The sequence below is a fragment of the Gymnogyps californianus genome, chromosome Z, assembly GCF_018139145.2.
Source record: "Gymnogyps californianus isolate 813 chromosome Z, ASM1813914v2, whole genome shotgun sequence".
Taxonomy (NCBI): Eukaryota; Metazoa; Chordata; class Aves; order Accipitriformes; family Cathartidae; genus Gymnogyps; species Gymnogyps californianus.
The window spans coordinates 58402408-58424871 of record NC_059500.1 but is presented as its reverse complement, the minus strand read 5'-3'; the positions used below and the strand labels follow the sequence as shown (position 1 = coordinate 58424871).

The 22464-nt window shown below is 40.5% G+C and overlaps 1 protein-coding gene across 10 annotated transcripts in view; it reads right to left on the bottom strand.

Annotated features, from left to right (window-relative positions):
- PDE8B (phosphodiesterase 8B) overlaps positions 1-22464 on the bottom strand; it is an 83925-nt gene that overhangs the window by 59261 nt on the left and 2200 nt on the right. Inside the window, exon 2 of one of the 10 annotated variants that reach the window (XM_050912525.1) lies at positions 17363-17428. The exons of the other annotated variants lie outside the window; for them this stretch is intronic. Within the exon in view, the coding sequence (XP_050768482.1) occupies positions 17363-17428 (66 nt within the window). The remainder of the gene's footprint in view (positions 1-17362; positions 17429-22464) is intronic. 10 annotated transcript variants of the gene reach the window in all.

Here is a 22464-nt window from a genome sequence, read left to right as displayed (position 1 = left end):
ATAGATATTCCAAGACATCTTCAGAGAACTAAAAAGACTAGGCTGCTTCTGCCAGGAAGAGAGGTAACTAAGGAACAGAACAGGCATCTATGAATTCATGAATGGTGCAGAGCTGAAGGAAGAATGACTCATCAATAGTCTTCACAATACAAGAAATATGATGCTTTCACTTAAATTAGCAGGCCCCTGGAGGGGGTGTTGTTTAAAAAGCAGTTGAACAAAATTTACCAAAGGTAGGCCCCTGTGTTGCTGTGAAACATGTCCGTAGGAACATAACCTCAACTCAGAAGCCCCTTAGTTATAGGTTAAGAGAGGCCCAGGGGGAGATCCCTCTCCATCTGCCCTCTTTTCTGTCTGTTGCGTAAGGCTCTTTGCTCTTGCCCAGGACAAGATCATGGGCTGGCAGACCTATGGTTCAATACAGTAGACCAATTCTTGGGCATGGCTATTAAAATTGATACAAAAAGATACAAAGTGAGTTTCAATACTGGAAGATTCAGGTAATCTGATCATATAAGTATGAATGGAAACAGCTAAAACATTAATTTGCAGCAAGCTGCTAGCTATGTAATCCTCATCTTCTTCCATCAGCTTTTGGTCTAGGTAAATACTCATAACTTATGAAGCATACTATTAGTCTGCAATCAAACAATCATTTTAAAATTTAAAATTAACTTTGTCTTCCAAAGACTGACTAAGAAAAAACATCTGGAGGTTATCTGCATACACCGGAGAGGCTGCTAGCTCAGCATTTGCTCTAGAGACTGTTCAGTTCCCTCCACCTCACATGGAAGGTGCTGCCAAAACAAATTTCAAGTCCCACTTCTGTGCTGAGTTGTGGGGTGCATACCTCCAGGGCTCTGCGACATCAGCAAGAGTTTGCTGGAAGACAGTTATCATATTTGAAATTCCTCCTGGAAATTAGCAAAGGAAGAAGTCAAATATTTTCATATGTGAATATTCAGGAGTTTTCCACAAGTCTACTACTAGAAAAGGGCAATCTGTCTCCTTTCTCTGCATTCCATGTATTGCTGCCTTTGGCTGCTGCTTGTTGGAGGACTATTTTAGTTCAGAGATATTTTGACAAGAAACAGTGTGTTCTCAATTAGTTTAGCGCTGCTGTTACAGTAGTAGATAACCTACCTTGTTTCTTACTGAAGGAGAAAATTTTAGTTGTCTTGGCTTCCACTGTTAATCTAACATAAACTATACAGTGTTTTACTGAAAGTGAACAAATTAAGATTGAGCTGAATTCACACGTTCTCTCTTGCCCTCAAAACCGCTAAGATTATGCCCCACAATAGTCTGAGAGCAGTCGGAAGCAGCACCTCAAATACCGGTTTGCAAGTGCACACATAGGTATTATCAACTCTACTCCAAGGGTTAAAAGAAAGACAACTTTTTGACCCAAGGTATGCAGTATGTTTTCAGTCTACCATTTCTCCAGCACTATCCAATGCAGATAATACTAGCTATCAATATCAACCTTAAGCTGGAGCGGTTAGCAGGGTGCTTCTTCAGAGAGGCATGATGGATGCCACCATCATCATTTTGGCTTCGTATCATCTCCTCTGATTTCTTATCCCAGGTGGGCATAGCTAGAAAGAATTTTTTCCTGGTTCAACAAGGTCTGTTTATATCTTCCTTTGCCAGCTACTGTAAGGCACCTACATATTATCTCAGCCTAAAACCAACACTAAATTCCTCTTGCTGGAACACAGAAAAAAACCCCAAAACACCAGAACAAAGATGTTCTGATGAGCGCTAGTCACTTACTGAAGTTTTCTGAATTGTCTTTCACTTAGAAAAAACTCAACTGTGAACTTTGATCTACATTTTACAAAAATACCAAAATAAGATCTAGTAAAGAACAGGGTATTCCTCACTTTCTTCGAAGACATAATGTTCTCTCTCCTTCACTCTTTCACACTGCCAGACAGTGTTTTCTTCACAGTTCTTCTGTCTTGATTGTTTGAGTCTGGGGACAAGCAGCTGAAGCCAACTAGTTTGGCCTTTTAATTAAAATTTTAGCATCCACAAGATATGTCTTAGAATTATACCTAGAAACTCTATTTAAAAAGAAACAAACAAAACCCAACAGCAACTCCAAATTGCAAATACACAGTACAACCACCAATAAAACAAAAATTAAGTCTTCCCAAGTTTTCAGGATAACAGATACATATATGCACTTTTTCCATTACAATCTAACATTGACTCTAAAACCCCAAAATAGCATTTAAATATATGTAAAAATTAACTATTTTGCCATTGATCCTTTCATCAGAAACCCACAGATAGAAGAATTATTCTCAGAGCAGGCCCTACCATCTCAAGTATCAAGAGCGATGCTGTCTCCAGTAACAAAGCCTCCAGCTCAACACCACCTGTTATTGTGCAGCTAAAAATTATCAACATGAAAGTCTATGCCATGTCTGACACTAAAAATTGTGCAGACAACAAAAATCAAAGCCAAATTCTCATCAAAATGAACAACTCTGAGGCTCTCATGCTGACTGAATAATTCTTGATCACATTTAATTCAGTTTAAGTTTCTATTTTAATTTTGACAAAGCCACTGCAGATAATCCAGACAGCAGCAGTAGTGTGTGAATCTAAGACTCCAATACTGACATCTAGATATCACCTTCTGGGACGTGCACAGTGTCTTGCCCACTGGTGAGTCATCTAACTGAGCCACATGGATGTTACCCAAACCCAGCATTTTCACCCTCTGTATTTTGTCATTCAAGACTACAGTGTTTATGAAGCTTGTCTCATCCATTTAGGTTATAAATCTCAGAGGCAAAGATCACCTCGCACTTTTATAATACCTCACATAACAGGGCACACGGGCTGACTGATGCTATAAGCCCTACCCAAATACATATGAAGAGTGAGGAAGAGTAGAAGAATATCCATACAAGGTGGGTATAGCTGCACACATGAAGTGGTCAGAGGAAGGGGAAGCTCTGACCCAGAGGAACAGAGTAGCATGTGTTAGATGAACCTGAAGTATTCATACCTTGCAAAAGTAAGAATTGCCCTGATAAACCTGGAAACTTAATTACCAGTCTTACAAACTCGAATGCAGCCATGTTAATTTCACTGCCCTTACTGTACTCATGTAAATGCTGGTAGGATCAGCACCTTATGTCAGGGTTTAACTTTTGCATACACCTGCAATCCAAATAAGCTCTGCAAAAGTATGGAAAGAAGGCATTGCATAGTCCTTCAGCTGGCCTGCTGCACCAGAGCAAACCATTACTCATGCAATAAGCAATAATCATTTTGGTATTACTCATCACTATTTCCACCGTGTGGGGGGAAATAATTAGAAGCTTTCTGGAAAAAGACTTTTTTTGGACATTTTATTCCAGTCTTAACAAGTAGAATCACCACCAAATTTAAGTGCCGCTTTCCAGATCCAGCATTACAAGAGTCATGCCAATGTTCTAGAGAACTCTTACTGCTATTCCAGTTTTTATGTACTGACATCTATTTGAACAGAATATAGTCATTTTAGTGCACCATTAGGATTGTCCATCATTAGGATGTATTATGCAACTCGCTACCAACACAATATTGAGAGGATAAAAAAAAAAAAATCACAATGTTACATTCTCCACAGGTAGTGCAACACAACTCTCTCGCAAATGTCTCAGCACCCGATCTTCTCCCATGGCTTCTGCACGCTCACAGTATCAACTTCCACACTCGAGTTAAAAGCGGAAGTTCTGGCCTCTGAATGCAGTGTTAACTGCCGCACTTTCTCTTCCCAAAGAACAGTTACAGCTGCTGTGTTGGGTTTGTGTGGCAGGGTTTTGGTGGCTGGGGAGGGGCTACAGGGGTGGCTCCTGTGAGAAGCTGCTGGAAGCTTCCCCGGCTCCAAGTCGGACCCACCGCTGGCCAAGGCAGAGCCAGTCAGTGATGGTGGTAGCGCCTCTGTGATAGCGCCTCTGTGATAGCATGTTTAAGAAGGGGAAAAAGACTGCTGAAAAAAAGGAAGAGCTGCAGCAGAGAGAGGAGTGGGATGTGGGATGTGAGAGAAACAACTGTGCAGACCCCGCGGTCAGTGAAGAAGGAGAGGGAGGAGGTGCGCCGGAGCAGAGATTCCCCTGCAGCCCATGGTGAGACGGCAGGCTGTCCCCCTGCAGCCCATGGAGGTTAATGGTGGAGCAGAGATTCCCCTGCAGCCCGTGGAGGACCCCACGCCGAAGCCGGTGACTGGGCCTGGAGAAGGCCGTCACTCTGTAGGAAAGCCCATGCTGGAGCAGTTCGTGGAGGACTGCAGCCCATGGGAAGGACTCGCGTTGGAGAAGCTCATGGAGGGCTGACCCCCGTGGGAGGGACCCCACGCTGGAGCAGGAGAAGAGCGTGAGGAGTCCTCCCCCTGACGAGGAAGGAGCACCAGAAACAATGTGTGATGAACTGATTGCAACCCCCATTCCCCGTCCCCCTGCACCGCTGGATGGAAAGGAGGTAAAGGAATTGGGAGCAAAGCTGAGCCCGGGAAGAAAGGAGGGGTGGGGAGAAGGTGAGTTTTTAAGACACGGTTCTATTTCTCATCATCCTACTCTGATTTGATTGGTAACAAATGAAATTGATTTCCTTTTTTCCCCCAAGTCGAGTCTGTTTTGCCTGTGACCATAACTGGTGAGTGATCCCTCCCTGTCCTGGTCTCGACTCACGGGCCTTCCGTTGTATTTTCTCCTCCCCATCCTGCCCAGGGGGAGGAGTGAGCAAGCGGCTGCCTGGTGCTTTGTTGCCCGCTGGGCCTCAACCACGACAGCTGCCTATTTTCAATGCACCTTATATTGCAGAAGCTAAATTCTGTGCACCACAGCCTCAGCCCAGCAATCTGTTTAATCTTATTTTATGAGCAATATCACTGGAGATAAAAAGGATGTCTTGTACAGTTAAAGGTAGCATGGCCCAAATGCTCAGCATTTTGCAAAATTAAGCAACAATTAAGCAACAGGAACTATATACATATCATGAACTGTAGGAGAATATTAATCTCCTCTCCAAGTGATCATATGGACAGTTCAAAGCCTGACACTTTCCAACCACCTTTATCTAGAAATCTGATCTCTGAAAGTCATAAAAGATTTTAGTTCCAATTCACTGACAAAATTTTTACCAGCAAAGCTTTTACAAGGCATGATCTCTTCATTTTAGTGGATTAGACTCAGTATCACATACAGCTCCACTGAAGAATTGCTTACGCATAAATTATTCACAATCTAACACGACAGTCCATGAGATTACAACACAAAAATATATTGCTGGAGTTCTCTCTTATATATCTCTCTTACATATCTCTCTATTTTACAACTGTCTTTGGACGGGCTCTGCAGAGCAATATGTTGTATTTCCTCTTAATATTGTACTTATTCAAAAGTGCGTATCACAATATAGAAAACAGTTACTTCTATAAATTTTTTGCTGAGTCACATTCCGTTTTCAAAGAAGTTGAGGAATATTCGATCGACATAAGCTGGGGGAAATGAGCTGCCAAGAGAGCAGGGAAAGTGATCTGGGCAATCATAGGCCCATCATATTGGCACTCATGCTAAAAATCTGTGCCGGAGTTGTATGGAAGAATAAAGACACTGAGTTATATTGAACAGAAGATGCAATTCAATATGATTTTACCAAACTTACTGGGTCACCCTAATACGAGCACTGATAAAAACATACGAAATAATAAAAGTGATTTTCTAGAGAAAGGAAACTTAATAAATCTGTCCTGTTCAAGACTGCTGAAAGGCATTTGTTGGGATGCCACAGGCAAAGCTGTTAAAAAAGGTGCAGAAAATGGAGTGAATAAAAGAACTGCAAGGTAGGTAGGGTAGCAGAGAACCTTGAGGGCAGGAGTCGTAGAAATGGGCTGAAATTCAAACAATATGAAGTGCCACACTGGGTACTTATGTATGTTGCTATATGTTAGAAGCTTCTTAGCTGAATACAACGGAAAAAGCAGAGATGACTGCTTAGGACTCCCGTCAGTAGAGTCAGAGAGGATATCCTGGTTTCAGCTGGGATAGAGTTATTTTTCTTCTTAGCAGCTGGTACAGCACTGTGTTTTGGATTTAGTGTGAGAATAATGTTGATAACACGCTGATGTTTTAGTTGTTGCTAAGTAGCGCTTATCTTAAGTCAAGGACTTTTCAGTTTCCCATGCTCTGCCAGCAAGCAGGTGTGCAAGAAGCTGGGAGGGAGCATAGCTGGGACAGACGACCTGAACTACCCAAAAGGATCTTTCATACCATAGAACATCATGCCCACTATATAAACAGGGGGGAGTTGGCCGGGAGGGGTGGATCGCTGCTTGGGCATCGGTCAGTGGGTGGTGAGCAATTGCATTGTGCACCACTTGTCTTTTCTTGGGGTTTATTTATCTTTTTTTTGTTGTTATATTCCTTTTCATTACAATTATTTTTTTATTATATTATTATTCTTAGTTAGTATTATATATATATTTTATTTTACTTTAGTTATTAAACTGTTCTTATCTCAACCCACAAGTTTTACCTTTTTTTCCTCCTCCCCATCCCACTGGGAGGGGGGAAGGCGAAGCAGCTGCATGGTGCTTAGTTGCTGGCTCAAGTTAAACCATGACAGAGGACCAGAAGTAAACTTTTTCAAGGCTTTGATGAAATTAAAGGGGTCATAGAAGGTGGCTTCCTACAATTGCAGGGGCCAGCTCTCTGACCCAAGAGTCCTTTCCAGAAATTGCACTTTACTTCACATTGCAAGTTACCATTAAAGTTTAAATGCTTCCCCAAAAGTAAATGAGAGACATAGGGCTAGGAGGCGTCCTAACAAAATATGTCTGTAATGAAATGTCTGTAATTGTTACAGTCATTGAAGATAAAAAGCCCATTTCTGGGCACACATAAAACAGTCTGACTAGCTCACTGGTCCCATCTGCAGAAACCTTATGATGAAGTAATAATGCAGTACAGATAGATGGATCCTCCGCACTGAGTAACACAAGAGCATCACTGATTATTTCATTTTTGGCACTGCAAATATATTAGTACTCCTCCTTACAGAATTTAGGCCCCAGGTCTTCGGATCCACATAACATTATCGGAACAAGAAGTTTTCAAATATGCAGCTCTTCTTGGAGAAATACCACTTTTCCTTTCTAGACCTTCGTAGTGACAGGGAGCTAGCCAACTGTTCTATATTTAGCTGCCAGACACAGGTTATAACCACCCCAAGGCTGTTTTAGATTTCTTCTGAGTGCAATGACCTCACAGAAATGTAAAGTCAAACTGGTGCTCTGTTTTTTCCAGTCAAGCTGGATGGTTCTACTCGTGCGCTTAAATATTTTGCTAAGTCAGGCTTCAATGGAGGCCAGGATTGCAAGCACATAACAACAGGTGCACTGGGTCAGATCAAGCCACCAAACTAACATCATGTCTCTTGAGAATGGTCAACACTGGATAATACGTACAACACCAGGGCAAGCACATACGATACCTCCTGCATCCATTCCCCACCGCAGGCCTTAGAGATTTCTGAAATACACAGAAGTCAATGTTGACTTATTAATCCTTAGAAGATCTCTCTTGCACTTATTTTTTCAGTGTCCCGGTGAACTCATGTTATGTGGTCCATGGAACACTAGCTCCTTTTTATATATATAGCTGTAAAGCGAGGCACAGTCTGACACATTCTGTACTTTGCAGTCATTACGTTTTTCACAGAAACTGCCATATATCAGGTATAGATTACTCAGAAAACTTTCATTAAAAATAAAGCAAAGCCATTTTTAAGTCCTCAGGGTAGATACAGTCGTATTTTCAAAGTTAGTATGAATCAACATATCCCTGAATCTACAGTAGGTCTGAGGCAACAGCTCTGATATAGCCTTTACGGCAATTTAACAGTCAGCATGGTGAACTTATCTTGCAGAGAGATCTGTTCTGAAATGGGAGTTTGCCTCGTGTACTCTAAAAGAAAAGTGGCCTTGATACACCACTTACGTGCATCTTGTCCAATGATTTTTTTTTTCCCTACAGAAACTGAGAATGCTGCTTCTCAGATTCAAATTAGGATAATTTGAATTTAGGGAGACCTGAGGAAAGGAGCCCCTCAAAAAGTTAGCAGTAAGATGAGAAAGAAGGTGAGAAGTCATTTTCCTAGTGATGAGAACTGTAGGGAGTTTACAGAAGTGTGCATTGTTGACCCATTTCAGCATGAATTTTTCAAAAAATGTGCAATGAATACATACAAAATGCTGAAAAAGTGCCATTCCCCCATAAAAGTCTGAATGCTGGGTTATGCTTAATATTTCATGTCTTAGAAGTTTCTTGTGTTTTAATTCCTCTTACAGCTTCCAGAGAGGTACATATATTTGCAGATACAGTTCTTCCTGTAAAAGTTCTAATAAAATACATTTGCATTAACTGGCATTTTTATATTTCACTTTATGAAAACAGTCCAAACAAATATCCTTTGCCATTAAAAATAAAAATTAAAAAAAGTAATTCCCTAATCTGGTATTTTAATTTCAATCCTGATGTATGCAGAAATATTTTTAAATGATTCAGTCACTCTTACCACATTTAAAATATGATCGCCTCAAACCACTTACATGAGCCAGCTAAGGAATATACATTTGGAAGTTTTCAGAGGATAACTAAAAGCAATTCCATGCACAGTTCCCTTTTTTCTCCAGAGTGGGATCTTCTTCTCTGGATTGGGAACTATCCTTCCAGCCAAGGAGGAGTCAGCTAGAAGCTTGCTCCCACTTGGCAACACTGAGACAACCTCTGTGGTGGCGCAGGAAACCTCATTGCAAAGCAGGAACTCTCTCTGCAGCCAGCCATCTTGGGGGAGGCAAAAGCCACAGCATTAAAGACATCAGGCCATCTCAGAACTTGGGACACACAAGTCTCAAACTGACTTTGCCTATATCAGATCAGAAAAAAGTCTACTCTATTTCTACATGTAATAAAACTTACGATTTTGTAGTTGTTGATCATGTTATCAGATTAAGAAAGTGAAAATATGATGTTAGAATAGAAACCTTACCTATGTTCACAGCAAATAAGGACTATTCCTCCATTTCTCATGCATGCCAGTTACTTTAATTGAGTTTTTCTTCGTTGCATAATACACTTGCTATAAATTGCAATGAAACTTTACGTGGGTTCAAGTAACTAGATTATACTATGAACCAGTAATTTCACTGGTACCCACCACAAATTATTTTATTATCCTTGGAAGACTAGTGAAGATGCTGCGACTGTGTACAAAAATAGAATAAATACACTCTACTTGGCAAGGATTTATAAGTGAGCTCTAGTGAAAAGACTAATTCTGAGAAATTGAAACAGCTGCACGAGCATCTACCTTATTTAAGATGGCTTGGTTTAAGGATTGTCTATGCTGCTGTTGAAAGGTAGACTGCAGACATTTCCGTCTGAGATTATTACTTATCACTGAAATGTGTACAGCATGAAGCAGTACAGAAGTCTCCATGAATTTTTATGTACAGCAGAACACACACGATTGACTGTCATTCACTTTAACTTTCTGTTGCTGACAGTAATATCAGGTAAGCATTTCATTCATATGCTGCCTCATATGACTAGGTTCTCCATGAAAAGAAATGTAACAACAACAGATCAAGTAACAGCCTACTAGTCCAATTTAAAACCTTGCTTGGCTCCTTTTGACTGATTTGGACTCAGATGCAAACCAAGTCAGAAACCATATTTATTTAAAGATAGCTTGCTAAATTCTTCACCTTAGTGCTCCACTTCATCTTTTCCTTCAAAGGGAACAATTTTCCATTTCTGTAAGTGCCCACTGAACACATCTGCAAACGTTAAACACGGACAGTGAAGTCAAATCTGTAACAACACAAATGATGGTATGGCTGATGGTAAGAAGAGTAAATAATTACTCCTTTTATTTTTCACCCTGAATTTTGATCTAACAGTGCAACCTCTACCAAAGATGCAAAATACATCATTGCAAAAAAGAAAAAAAATCAAGTCAGTTACCAAATGAGGAGGAAGAGCAGCAGCAAGGAGTGCAATCCCTTTTGTGGAGCCACTGGGCCTTTGTAGAGCTGATCCCGTTGTCCAAGGCCACCTACTTGTCCTTTACAACAGTGGTACAACTGAGGTGTTTAGGCACATGGTCAGGCCCCTTAGTACAAGGCTGGTTGTGTCTCAGCAAGAACTATGACATCTCAGTCCTATGCGTCCAACCTCAAAAGCATACATCGTTGGGCTGTAGTTAGGTGTAGTCAGTGCAGCCAGCTGCTGAACCATATATCCAGCCTCCCAATGTGTGTTTCACAGCTGATGTTGCTGTAATCATTAGCCCTCAAGCTTTACTAATTTAAAGTTGGTTTAAAACTACTGTGGGTATCTCTATGATAACGTGTCTTTGGACCTCCCAACTGCAGCATGAAGTGAAGTTATTGAAGTTAGCATTGCCAGACAGTTAGAAATTTCCAGCTGGATCCTCCCAGCCACCAGAAAATTTTCATTTATTAGAAGTAAAGCCTTTTGAAGAAGCAGTAAATCAGGTGGTCATTTTTATCAAAATATAAACAGAAGCTGAGATTGACTGTAGTAAGTTCTGATCGACTTGAAACATTTTTTCCAGAATTTTATCTTTGAAATATTTCTCTTGTTGAAGTGACATTTCCAAATAAGCAGGAAATCCAATTCCCACTAACTTCCCATCAGCATACAAGTCAGTTGCCAAACAAACTTCTGAGCAGACAAGCAGTAAAAGTTTGGAAGAAGTTTAGAGAGGATGCACAGAAGACTATCTATCTTTCCTGTTTTACACTTAATCCTGTGATAGGCAGCAATGAAAGTACTGTTTTAAGTCACACATCTGTGCCATGATTTTTTCCTGTCCATGGCATACATGCTGGTAGCAGAAAAGAAGATATGTCTACTGTTATCAGATACTCATCAGTGTTGATAGTACTTGGAATAGACAGATAGAAGTGCTCTCCTCCAGAGAGAAAGAACGTAACTGATGATCAAAGAATGAATGAAGAGACTTGGCAGCTGGTAGACACAGGATGTGACCTGTGACCAAAAAGAACCAAGAAGTCCACATATTTAAATGTATCCTGCTTTGATCCCATTCTCAGCAATGGCAACACCTCTGCAACTGGTCAAATGGGGGAGGGGGAAGGGGGGGAACCACAACCAACCAAAACTGGAGGGGAGATACCAGAAGATGGCTCACCCAACTTGCAGACAAGCATATACCAAGTATGCATATAAACATACAAAAGAATCACCCATCATCCAAAGAAGGCAAACTATCCTCTTCAGTGATCCTATGCTGAAAGAATGAGTGAAAAATAATAACGCTGTAAGAGAGAGAGTGGCAGATCAACAAAAGGGAGTGGTGGCAAGAAGCACTGCCAACATCTCCAAGTGATGCAAATCTGGCATGTTGCACCTATGCCATGCCACTGCCTCCTTCAGTCGTGAAGAAATGTTGAACGCTTATCAGGGAGAGTCAGGAACAAGGCATTCGGAGAAGCAGCACTGTCCAGCCCAACTACTAGCTACACCTAAACCAGCTAAGGGCTGTGTGGGAGATATGCTGCCATCTGTTTTGGTCCCTGACAGCCCATTAACCAGAAGAGGAGATATCAGGGCCCAATCAATTATTTCTATTGAATTTAAAAAAAAGTGGGGAAATTTTCAGAAAATTTGAATAGCCTTTTGACCATTGCTATCTTCCTATCTGAAAAAGGCCAAATCTTCGTCTCACTGATGTCAGTGGAGTCTTTCCAGGAGCAAGATTTGCATCCTAACATATGGAGTGGTGACTTCTGAATTTGGCCATTTTTACCAGACTACATGTATGAATTGCACATTTCTGCACTGGGGCTGGAAGCACAAAGAGGTACAAAGTTTTTACTGTTGTATCATTGAACACTGTTTTGTATTTTAAGCTCTTTCATTAGATTTTGAAGTAAAATGCTGTTCTTCCTTCAATGATAAGAAGCTATACACAAAAAAATCCAGAGTAATTCTTGGTAAGCACCTTAAAAAATAATCACGTTTATCTTCTTCATGTTCTGGTGTTCAGTTAGAAAGCTAGCTCTGTTAAATGTTCTTACAATGTGTGTCCACAGAGTTAACCTGAACTCTCTCCTAAAAGTTTCTGAAGTGCACAAAAGTTTATTGCTGCTCTTTACCACTCAGATATTCCTAAAACTGCCTGATGACAGCATCTTGTAGGAGTAGCTCTCCAGCCCAAACTCAAAGGTGATCATATATGTCTAGTATCCATTTTAGAACATCAGTAATACAAACTGAAACACCTTGCAACTGTGAGCAAGTTGCCTCCATTTTCCTTCATTTTATTCCAGTGGATCCTGTGCAGCTATACTACCTGAGTTCCTGAATAAAACAAGGGTATGTTGAAGACATTCTTTACTCAATTGCTGTTTAATATGCTATATGCCAAAAATTGTATGTTTATCATAAAATACCAATTTGTAAACGTACCTGTATCTCAGACTTGGATAGGTAAACTGCATTATGTATTGACATCAAAGAATAAGCGTGGGCATGGTAATTAAGGGTCATCCTTTCACAGGCAACCATCTGCATTAACCATGCAGGAAGTGTTCACTCGTAAGACTTTACATGTGAGGTACAGAAGTACAGAGCACTTTTCTATTTTAAGCTATCTGCAGACATTTTGCAATCAAATCAAAAATAACAATAAAATGAACATGAAAGGATGGCCTTAAAGGAGTTACTTTCAGCACAGCAGATTTTTCAAATCTAAGGCGAGGCCACAGATGTCTTATAGCTCTAAGGGGAAAAAAAATCCCTGATCTAAAAATAGCCTCTCGTATAAATCTGGTGGAACCCATGAAAATGATTCCCCTCTTTGAAGATGATTCATTGCTGAACTCTTTGAACTGTATGGATGGTCCCTAAGCCACTAAAATGCCAGAGGGCCAAAAAGGATCTGTATGTGTGTTGGCTGTTCTAGTCAATGCGTATCTGCGAACAGACAACAAAGGAACCTTCTGAGTTGATAGGGTAGGAAAGAAAAAAACAAATGTAAACCCAAAGTCTAAAACTGCTGGTTTGAACTATTTTTTAAGAGAGTTTCTCACCACATTTTAGTTTTTCTTCCTGAACTCTATAAGCATGTGTTGGGACAAAACGGTAGGTATTAGGACAAAACCCAGGAACACACTGAAATACAAGACTTTGTTCCACATACATTCGTGAGGGCCAAACCCCCAAGAGCAGCATATAGATCTGATTCACTACAGGATCTTACCAGAGGTCATACAATATCCTCACCCTTTCTGGTTGAGTGTAACACTGATCAGTCCCATTAGCTTTTATGTTATTGATAATTTTATGATATTTCACTTTCTTAGACATCTGGCTTCATACCTGCAAGAAAAACTCTGATATCTCTAACACCAGGATGCACAGAATCTAACCTAAAATGATGACATTTTAAATATATTATATTTAAGACTGGCACTACTCTTGGCTTGAGCTTGAGTCTTTTGTAGTATCTATCAGACACACAGTTTTCAATCTACTAATAGTGTGAGAAACAAACAAGTTCTGTTGCTCACTCCAAGCCCACCTGAAGGACCAGAGTAGTAAAAGGTAACTCTGTCACGCTGAAATGAGCAAAAATGCCAGAATGCACCAAAGAAACTGTTTCACCAAATAAAGTGACAACTTTTATACAAAGTCACTTTTGAAAGAAAAAACTGCCATTAAGATTAAATTCATGCCCATGCACCAGACCCACAGAGCTAATACACTGCGTGAGTTCTCTCCTGGCAATATCCTGTTTGGGCCTGGCATATAGGAGTGCATGCTGTCATTTCACAAAGTTGTACCAGAAGTATCTCCATATTACAACAATTTTGATTGTTATGCCCTGCTTGGTGGTTTTGGGGTTTTTTTTGTTGTTTTGTTTTGGTGAGGGTTTTTTTTGGTTTGGGGATTTTTTTTGTTTTGGTTTTTTTTGGGTGTTCTCTTTTCCCTCCTTTTGTCAAAGCTCCCTTCAGGACAACAAGACCCTCCCAGCAAGCTCCCTTTCCTGTCTTATAGTAAAAGCACTGATTTAGCTACCAACATTCTTCCCCCAGCTATCATGACACTACAACAAACCAGCATGATCTGTCTGGAGCAGTACTCCAGACAAGGAGAAAAACCATGTGAAGCTAAGAATTTTTTTCCTTTCAAGAGTATAGAGCTTGCACTAGCAAACAGACTGGTTAGTAGTCTTCAATTTGTCTAGACAAATATTAGATACTTCTCGTTGGCTCTCAAATATTAAATTACATAGATTTTGAAGGAGTCCTTCGCTATTGTGATGGCGTGGGAAATAAACCCAGAAAAGCACAGACTATTTGGTGACTTTAGGCAGCAGTGGATACATTAATACAACTTTGTAACACAGAACACCACCTATGCATTTCCTGTCGCAGTGAAACCGATGTATGATTGAATTGTTTTAGAAGCTCATTAAGACTACCACAAACAAACTCCAGAAATAGCATGTTCAAGATGATTGCTACAATCCACAAAATTTCTTAGCACTGCGTTGCAAACTACATTTTTGTTGTGTAGCTATAGGATCTGGACAGAAATCACCAGATTCAGACACCACATCTGAAGACTTCCAAGTGTCATCAGCATCCTGTGCCACCAAGACAAACCTTTTTTTTTCCCCCAAAACACCTCTCTACCCACATGCCCCTTCAGCCCCACTCCCTTTGGCTTAAGTCTCTGTTGCAGCCTCCTCCAGCCCATAACAGATGCTCCTTCCACAACCAGCCCAACTTGGGCTAGATCGATTACTTTCTTTTCACTTGAACAATGATGTCTCACTCTGCTTAGCCCATCTCAGATCTTCACTTCATCCATCTCTTCTCTAACCATCCACTGCACCCTCATAGTACTCTAGTTGACCTTTTTTATGACTGCAAAACCCTCCAGAACAAAGATAGCCAAAGATTTCCCAGGTTTCCACCAATGCATTGCGGCCACCGTCCAGAGCCCTGTGGGGACGAGAGCGCTGTGCAGCAGCTGCAGCCCATTGCACCACGTCCACAGCACCATGTCCACGAGAACATAAGAAATCAAAACTTTCAAGATGTCTTGCTATCCTGGCCTCCCTCACTCTGCAATCTGAGGCAAAGGGAAGCAGTCTGAAATGAGGCCGTGGCAAGGTGTTTGACATGGCAGTTACCTCTTCCACGAGTGTCATGGTTTAACCCCAGCCAGCAACTAAGCACCACGCAGCCGCTCACCCCTCTCCCATCCCAGTGGGATGGGGAGGAGGATCGGAAAAAAAAGGTAAAACTCATGGGTCAAGATCAGAACAGTTTAATAACTAAAGTAAAAAAAAATATAACACTAACTAATAATAATAATAATAATAATAATAATAGTAATACAATTTAAAAAATGCAATGAAAAGGAATATAACAAAAAAAAGAGAAACAAAACCCAAGAAAAGACAAGTGATGCACAATGCAATTGCTCACCACCCGTTGACCAATGCCCGAGCAGTAATCCATCCCTCCCAGCCAACTTCCCCCTCTTTATATACTGGGCATGATGTTCTATGGTATGGAATACCCCTTTGACTAGTTCGGGTCAGCTGCCCCGGCTATGCTCCCTCCCAGCTTCTTGCACACCTGCTTGCTGGCAGAGAATGGGAAACTGAAAATCCTTAACTTAAGATAAGTGCTACTTAGCAACAACTAAAACATCAGTGTGTTATCAACTTTATTCTCACACTACATCCAAAACACAGCACTGTACCAGCTACTAAGATGAAAATTAACTCTATCCCAGCCAAAACCAAGACACATGATTCACAACACTTCCTGGCACATAAACACAGCCCTAACCATTTAACGTATGTGAACGGTTTTATTCTGAAATGGAACATACCACCTCTTCCAGAAAGCTTGTGTTATTTCCCAATATAATTAAACAGTGGTTTAGGAAATGGCTTTCTTTGCGACAGGAGGAGGTAGTGATTCATCAGGACAGGACTCATTGGAATGGATGGATTTCAGGGAAGCGGTCTCGGAGCCAAGAGGAAGAGAAACCCACAATAGCCAACAGTCTAGGAGGCAGGGGACTCATGCGGGAGAACCTCTTCAGACTCTTTCAAAACGGGGAATTGAACTTGGGTGTCTCATCTCCAGAAAACACCCTAGCCACCAACGTTACTACCTACCCTGGGTTCTCTGAGTTTCAAAAGAAATTTGATTCACTTTGGAAATGAACACACACAAAAGTTAAAGCCTCATTTTCGCCTTCCTTTTCTAAAAGAGATTTCTTGGTTTTCTGGCTAGCACAATGGCTTGATAAGTTGCATTTCATAAATGGACACAATGATTATTAAACATAACAGCAGGAGAACGATGATCATTGACAACATTCAAATTCACAGTGTTGTCAGACAGCCTTCCAAATCTGTGACGGGGGAAGAAGAAAGCCTCTTTTGCTGTCCCTGTGGTGAAATGGCTGACCTAAGACCAAAGGAAAAATGGAGTGCTGGAAGCAGCTCCAAAGCTAACTTCAGAGACCTTATGCCCAATTCCACATTTGATTAAGCTGATTTTTTTATAGCACTAAAACATACGCTGCTGGTAAGTATATCACTATTTTGATTAAAACATGCATAAACCGAGAAAGGAATCAGACCCCGCCCCTCCAAATATAAACAAATATATTGTAATTAAATCTAACAGGTTACAGCTCTACATGCAAACTGGCTGTGAGCACAGTTTGTCCTAGGCTTATAAATAGCTGTTGAATAGCTTGTTTTCCAATAGCTACATTGCTTCAAAACTCCATTCTGCCCATTTCAGCTCATTGCCTTACCTCGCAGTAGACATTACTGACTCCAGTAATGCAGAGTCTCTCAGCTAACTGTTGTTTATTTAGATTTCTTATTTAACCACAATTTCATAATATCTATACGCGTGCTCACACTTGACTGCATTCTCTGTGAATTCTGTGTGCTGGAGTCCAGGCGGCCCAGATCTTTGCAATTCCTGCTCCACTCTTCGATGCTATGAAACCAACTGACATCTGTCCAATTTTCCTGTCCTTTTAGAAAGAAAGCTGCCTCTTCAGATGCAGTATGAATCCAGGACAAGAGATCAGTGAATTCTGAATCTACATCAAAATTAGTTCTGTATTTTCAAAGTGAGTAACTCACATTATTAAGAGTTTAACATTGAGACTGATTCTAAAGTAGCACCACTTAGCTGAGGGGCTTCTCAGCATAAATCTAAGCTCTACCCTTTCTATACTCAAGATATGAAATTTGGCACTGGATGGCGAAATCAGTGCATAGAGATAGACAGGGATTTTTTTTAACAACTCTCCAGAGTAACTCTCTATTCACAGAGTCAGAGGTAATCCAAAGGAACAGGATGTCTCTAATACATTTTGGTTTTTTATAGCTGACAATACAGGTGAGAAAGACATTTATAAATAATTGGATGCTGAAGGCTGGGGCAGTGGTTGACACAAATGGTTGACCTGCAAGGGAAAAATAAAGCTCATGAGCAAATGGACTAATGGTCCGAGAGAAGTGAAGAAAGTAACCTGCACTAGACAGTACCTCCAGAAGGCTGTGCAGCATTCCATCTTACTCAGAATTAATAATGTATCTCTGGACAGCACTTTTTCCTCACACAAAAGGAAAAGTGACTCAAGCTTCACAAGCCAAAAGCACCAGTGTTTTGGGGGAGTCATGGGAGCCTCTATAGAATGAGCTCGTCGTACTTTATGGCCTGTGAGAATTGCCCCAAAGAAGATGCCCTCAGAGAAGCCAGGGGACAATCAGCTGTTGCTGCCCTGCAAGATTGGTGACTTACTGGGCTAGAAATGCACCTACTAAACTGGGCCAGAGGGAGACAGTACTACAATGAGAGATCATCAGGAGGCAGTCGTTACTGTAAGCTCATGCCCTCAGCCACAAAATGATGCACTTCAAACACACATGCTGTGTTCCACAATGCTCCATACATTTATCTTTACATTGGTAAAGGTGACTGTTGACTTTCTGAAGCTACAATCCTGCTACTATTGACTTATTTTGAAGTCCAGAAAATACTGGGTTTGGTTACCATGACAACACTCCCCAAAAAGAGTTCAACTCTGCTACACCATAAAACACTTCACATGCTATTTCCTAGCAACCATACAGGTACATACAGCCTTTGCTGAAGGCAATTTTAGAAAAGTTACATGTACATTAAAGATAATTCCACAAATTTCACATATACCATGCATCTTTCACTTTGGGCTACACTGAAAAACCCTGTAACTGAGACAGACTTGAATCTTTCAAAAAAACATGAGGATTGACCAACAGGCAGATAGAAAATACAGGCAGAGAATGATCTACATGGAAAGTAAAGTACCCTGAGATCTGGCAGCAGTGCACGTGGCGCAAGAGGAAAATTTAACCCAAAGCATGGTTTCTTTTCCATCTCTGGTTCCCCTTCACACCACTACTTACACTTTCACCAAATCTTACTCTCCTGGACTTGAATTTTGAAGCAACAACACTTTTGAGGGAGTACACAGATAATCTAAAATGAGAATACAGTAGTCATGCAAATAGCATGTCTGCCTTGTACTATGAAGATTTTAATTAAAAAAAACCCAAAAAACCAAACAACCCCCCCAACTCTGCTTCTTTTTTTGCATATAGGACTAAGGCTTATGAATGTCCCCAGCTCTGGTTGCATTAATCTGACAAGCTTACCCATAAGCACAAAGCATTTCAGAAATCACTAGGATCTAGAAACAATACTCCTTTTAACTTCTACAGGCTTTAGGTATCATTACACAAAATTCAGGACTACTTCACCGACCATTACCAAGTTACTGAAAATATGCACTTGCATTAGTCCTTACTACAGGAATGCCTACGCTGTACGATCCAGCCTGGTACAACTACCCGATCTAGGAACCCATGGACGTAGAAGAGGTACAGCAACCTGTCTGAAATAACCAGCTCCTGGAGAAGTTGAAGAACTCCCACCAGGACAGGAAACATTTTTGTGAGTCAGGTGCTTAAATGCTCATTACAGCAGATAGGGCAAGCTCATCATCTCAATGTGATAGATGTCCAAGGCACAGAGGGGGCACTCAAGCCAGCTGAAAGCAAACGTCTACAAAAGATGTTTGGTAGGCTTGCCTCTCTCTTAGACTACCTGCAGAGCAGGTGTGATGTTTAGTTTCACAACCTAAACCTGCTCAATTACTCTGCTGTCTAAACCACTACTTAAAGTATGATAGATGACTAGATTATTCCTCATCTGAAGGAGAGGAATGGGAAACTATGTGCCCATTTTCTGTATCACACCCTAGTGATCATTAAGCTTTCTCAGCTGCAGGAATTCAAACCTATCTCCTGCACCCCAAGAGCATGCACTATTCCCCAGGATATATGGCACAACTTCTCAGCTTGCATTATGTCTTTCAGCCGTGTGGTCAGTTTTATTTGAAATCCCTCTGCTCCACATTCAGCACGATCATGGAGTATTAGAAATTGTCAAAAGATCCACATCAAGCTCCTCAGAAAGTAAAACCTCAGAGTCTCATTTTGCACATAGCAAATGGTACAAAGTAGAAAACAGATGCTACTAACACTCAGTTTACCTAAAACTGTTTGGTATTTTGGGCACTGAAAGCAAATGTTCCCAAATAACTTTTTGCTGGAGGACTTAGAGGGGTGCAGGGGTCTTGAGACACCTGTTGACTCTCAATGCTTAAATAGTTGAGGCCCATTGTTCTCTTACAAGCTTCCAACGCTTCTCTTTTCCTATACAAACTAAGGGGGGAGGGAAGGGAAGATGCATTTTATATTTAATGTTATAAATGCCTATCACCCTGAACAGTTTTGGAAGTCCAGAATGTTGTGTGACTCAATACCAAGTATGTTTAATCTACCAGGCTGTTCTGTTTCCTCTGCCCAGTGGTTTATTATTCTCTGAAGAAATGATTTTCTCAATTCTGTAGCATTGTTTAAGAGCATAACTACCGTACTTGTTGAAGTTTACCTGCACCATTTGAAGGAGGAATGGAAAGGTCAGATACAGAGCAGCAAATCTTTGCAAAAGTCCTTTTAGGATATGCATTTAAGAAGTCTGGGCTTAGTCCAAGAACAGCACTTCTCTACTAGCAGTTTTCTTCGTGGTAAGAGTTATTGAGGCTAGCACCTCTCAGAGAACAGCTAGCCTAAATTAAAAAGGCTCTGCACTGTAACATAGTTCAACACTTTTTGGCCTGCCCATTTTTTTTCTCCTAGCTTTGCAGCCCCAGAGTATGTTCAAGAGGACTCTGATGTCTTAGGTGTCCTATTGAGTTGTGAAATGGACCTTCATCACACTAAGTTAGAGTTAGGAGGTTTATTTTCCAAGTTTACCCTACATTTGGTATGTTCCATGTTCTACAGAACATACTAGCAGCCAGTTAAACAGTAGTACACTTCAAACAAAAGAAGAAGTGCAAGAAGTACGGTGACTTTTCTTATGTGTGATACTGCTTTAAAGAGAAGAACTGCATTTGAAATGAAGGCAATGCTTAGGGTTGCATTTCTCCAGGACCCACAGACCTGATGCAACTCTCTCTGTACCTGGATTTGCCAATGCTCTCCATAGGACTCTCTATTTGTATTTGGCAGCTGCATCCTTTTCCCTGTTCCCTCAGATTTAAAAAAAAAATCGTAAAAGCTAGGTGCTTGACATATTGGGGTGCATCCTTCTCCTCAATGCTTCCACCTTGGAACTTAACACAGACCAACATTGGTAAGAGATAGTGTATTTCTTCTTATTTCTAAGCTTTGCTTCTATATATTATTTTGCTATCGAAAAGCCTGAAAACTGTCAAAACTTGTTCCTAGTGTCGAGACATTCATAAACAGGTTTTTCTCTTCCACAAAGAACACAGCATAAGAAGACCCAAACCATTACAGTGTTCTTGTCATTTCAAGAAGAAAAATAAGATAAAGTAATCAATAGAAGACTGCAGAGGTTTGGGTTTTTTTTCCCACTAGGCTATAAGTTAGCAACAAGAGCCTTAAAGCTTGTTTGTTCTCATAATCTTTAAGTTTGGCTAATGTTTAAGTATCAAGATATTAAAGAAAAGCACATCTATGCACGCACTTTTGCTTAAGATTTGTATTTGGCCATAATTAAAAGATATATTTGTAAACATAGATAAGGTAAACTTCTATTATCTTTTCAAATCCCCAAGGAAGTGTTCAAGAAGCTGTTTACTTCTCGCTAAACAGCTGGTACTGTTGCACTTCAGAAGCAGCAACAGTTGAGCAATGGGTCAAGCAGCAGTTACACACTCAGTATCATCTCACGCTGAATGCTATGCTTCAGTGTTGTAAGCTAAATGCCTTGTATCTTCATATAAAGCTGATGTAGGGTTTGAGATATTAATACTGCTTGCTGTCGTGATACTGTTTGGTTTTATTAAGGAGGGAATGTGGGCAAGGAATGTCTGGTTTTTACTCGAGTGTTTCTCCCCATGTATTTTAGTAACATAGCGTATGGCTGGCCACCAGAAACTGTAGGTCTTATTCCAAATTAGGGCGCAGACACATCTTATAATACTTAAGTCCACTTAAGGTCTTTGTCAGGTAACCTGTAGATATTTGTTACCAAGGTTTTGAGACCCACAAAGAAACGCACGCACACTAGAACTGCTGAATGGTTACTCATAACCAGTGTGAGCAGGATGCTATATCTGAACGCTTTGAACAATTCAGAACTTTTTATTAAGGGAAGGAGAAGAAAAGAAAACAAAAAAATTGTCTTTGTAACGCTGACCTTACCCCAATGAAGACAGATTAGATGGCCTTAAAAAGTAAGGTTTAGGTAAGCCATGTATTTTAAGTGACATGGGACTGTTTTTGGTTTTTTGTTTGAATTGCACCCAGTTGAAATCATTACAGGCTGGTTTCTTTTAATGCCAGTTTAATATTATGGCATGGATGAGTTTTAAAACATTGTATAAAGATAGGGTCAAATGTAAATAATGCAATACTTCATTGTATAAACAATTAAAGAACAGTTTAGAACAGAAAATGCAGACAAACGAAGCAGCATGGTTTAAGTGGGTTGAACAGTTACACAACTGGAATATTATATTGATATATAATAGTGCTAACAGCCATTTGACCCGTGTATTTGTTTTGTCCCCTAAATACAGTCCGATGAGAGATTTCAACACAGCTAATATGCACAACCAAGCACTACAGCAGTTAAAACCATGTGGTATTATGGGACACTTTTTCTGTACCAAAATAACTAATATTTTTCTTCATTTTTGAACTTCTGTGGAAATAAGTATTGTTATCATGTACTGTTGGAGAACCATATTTCCATATGTTTCCACTTCTTATAGC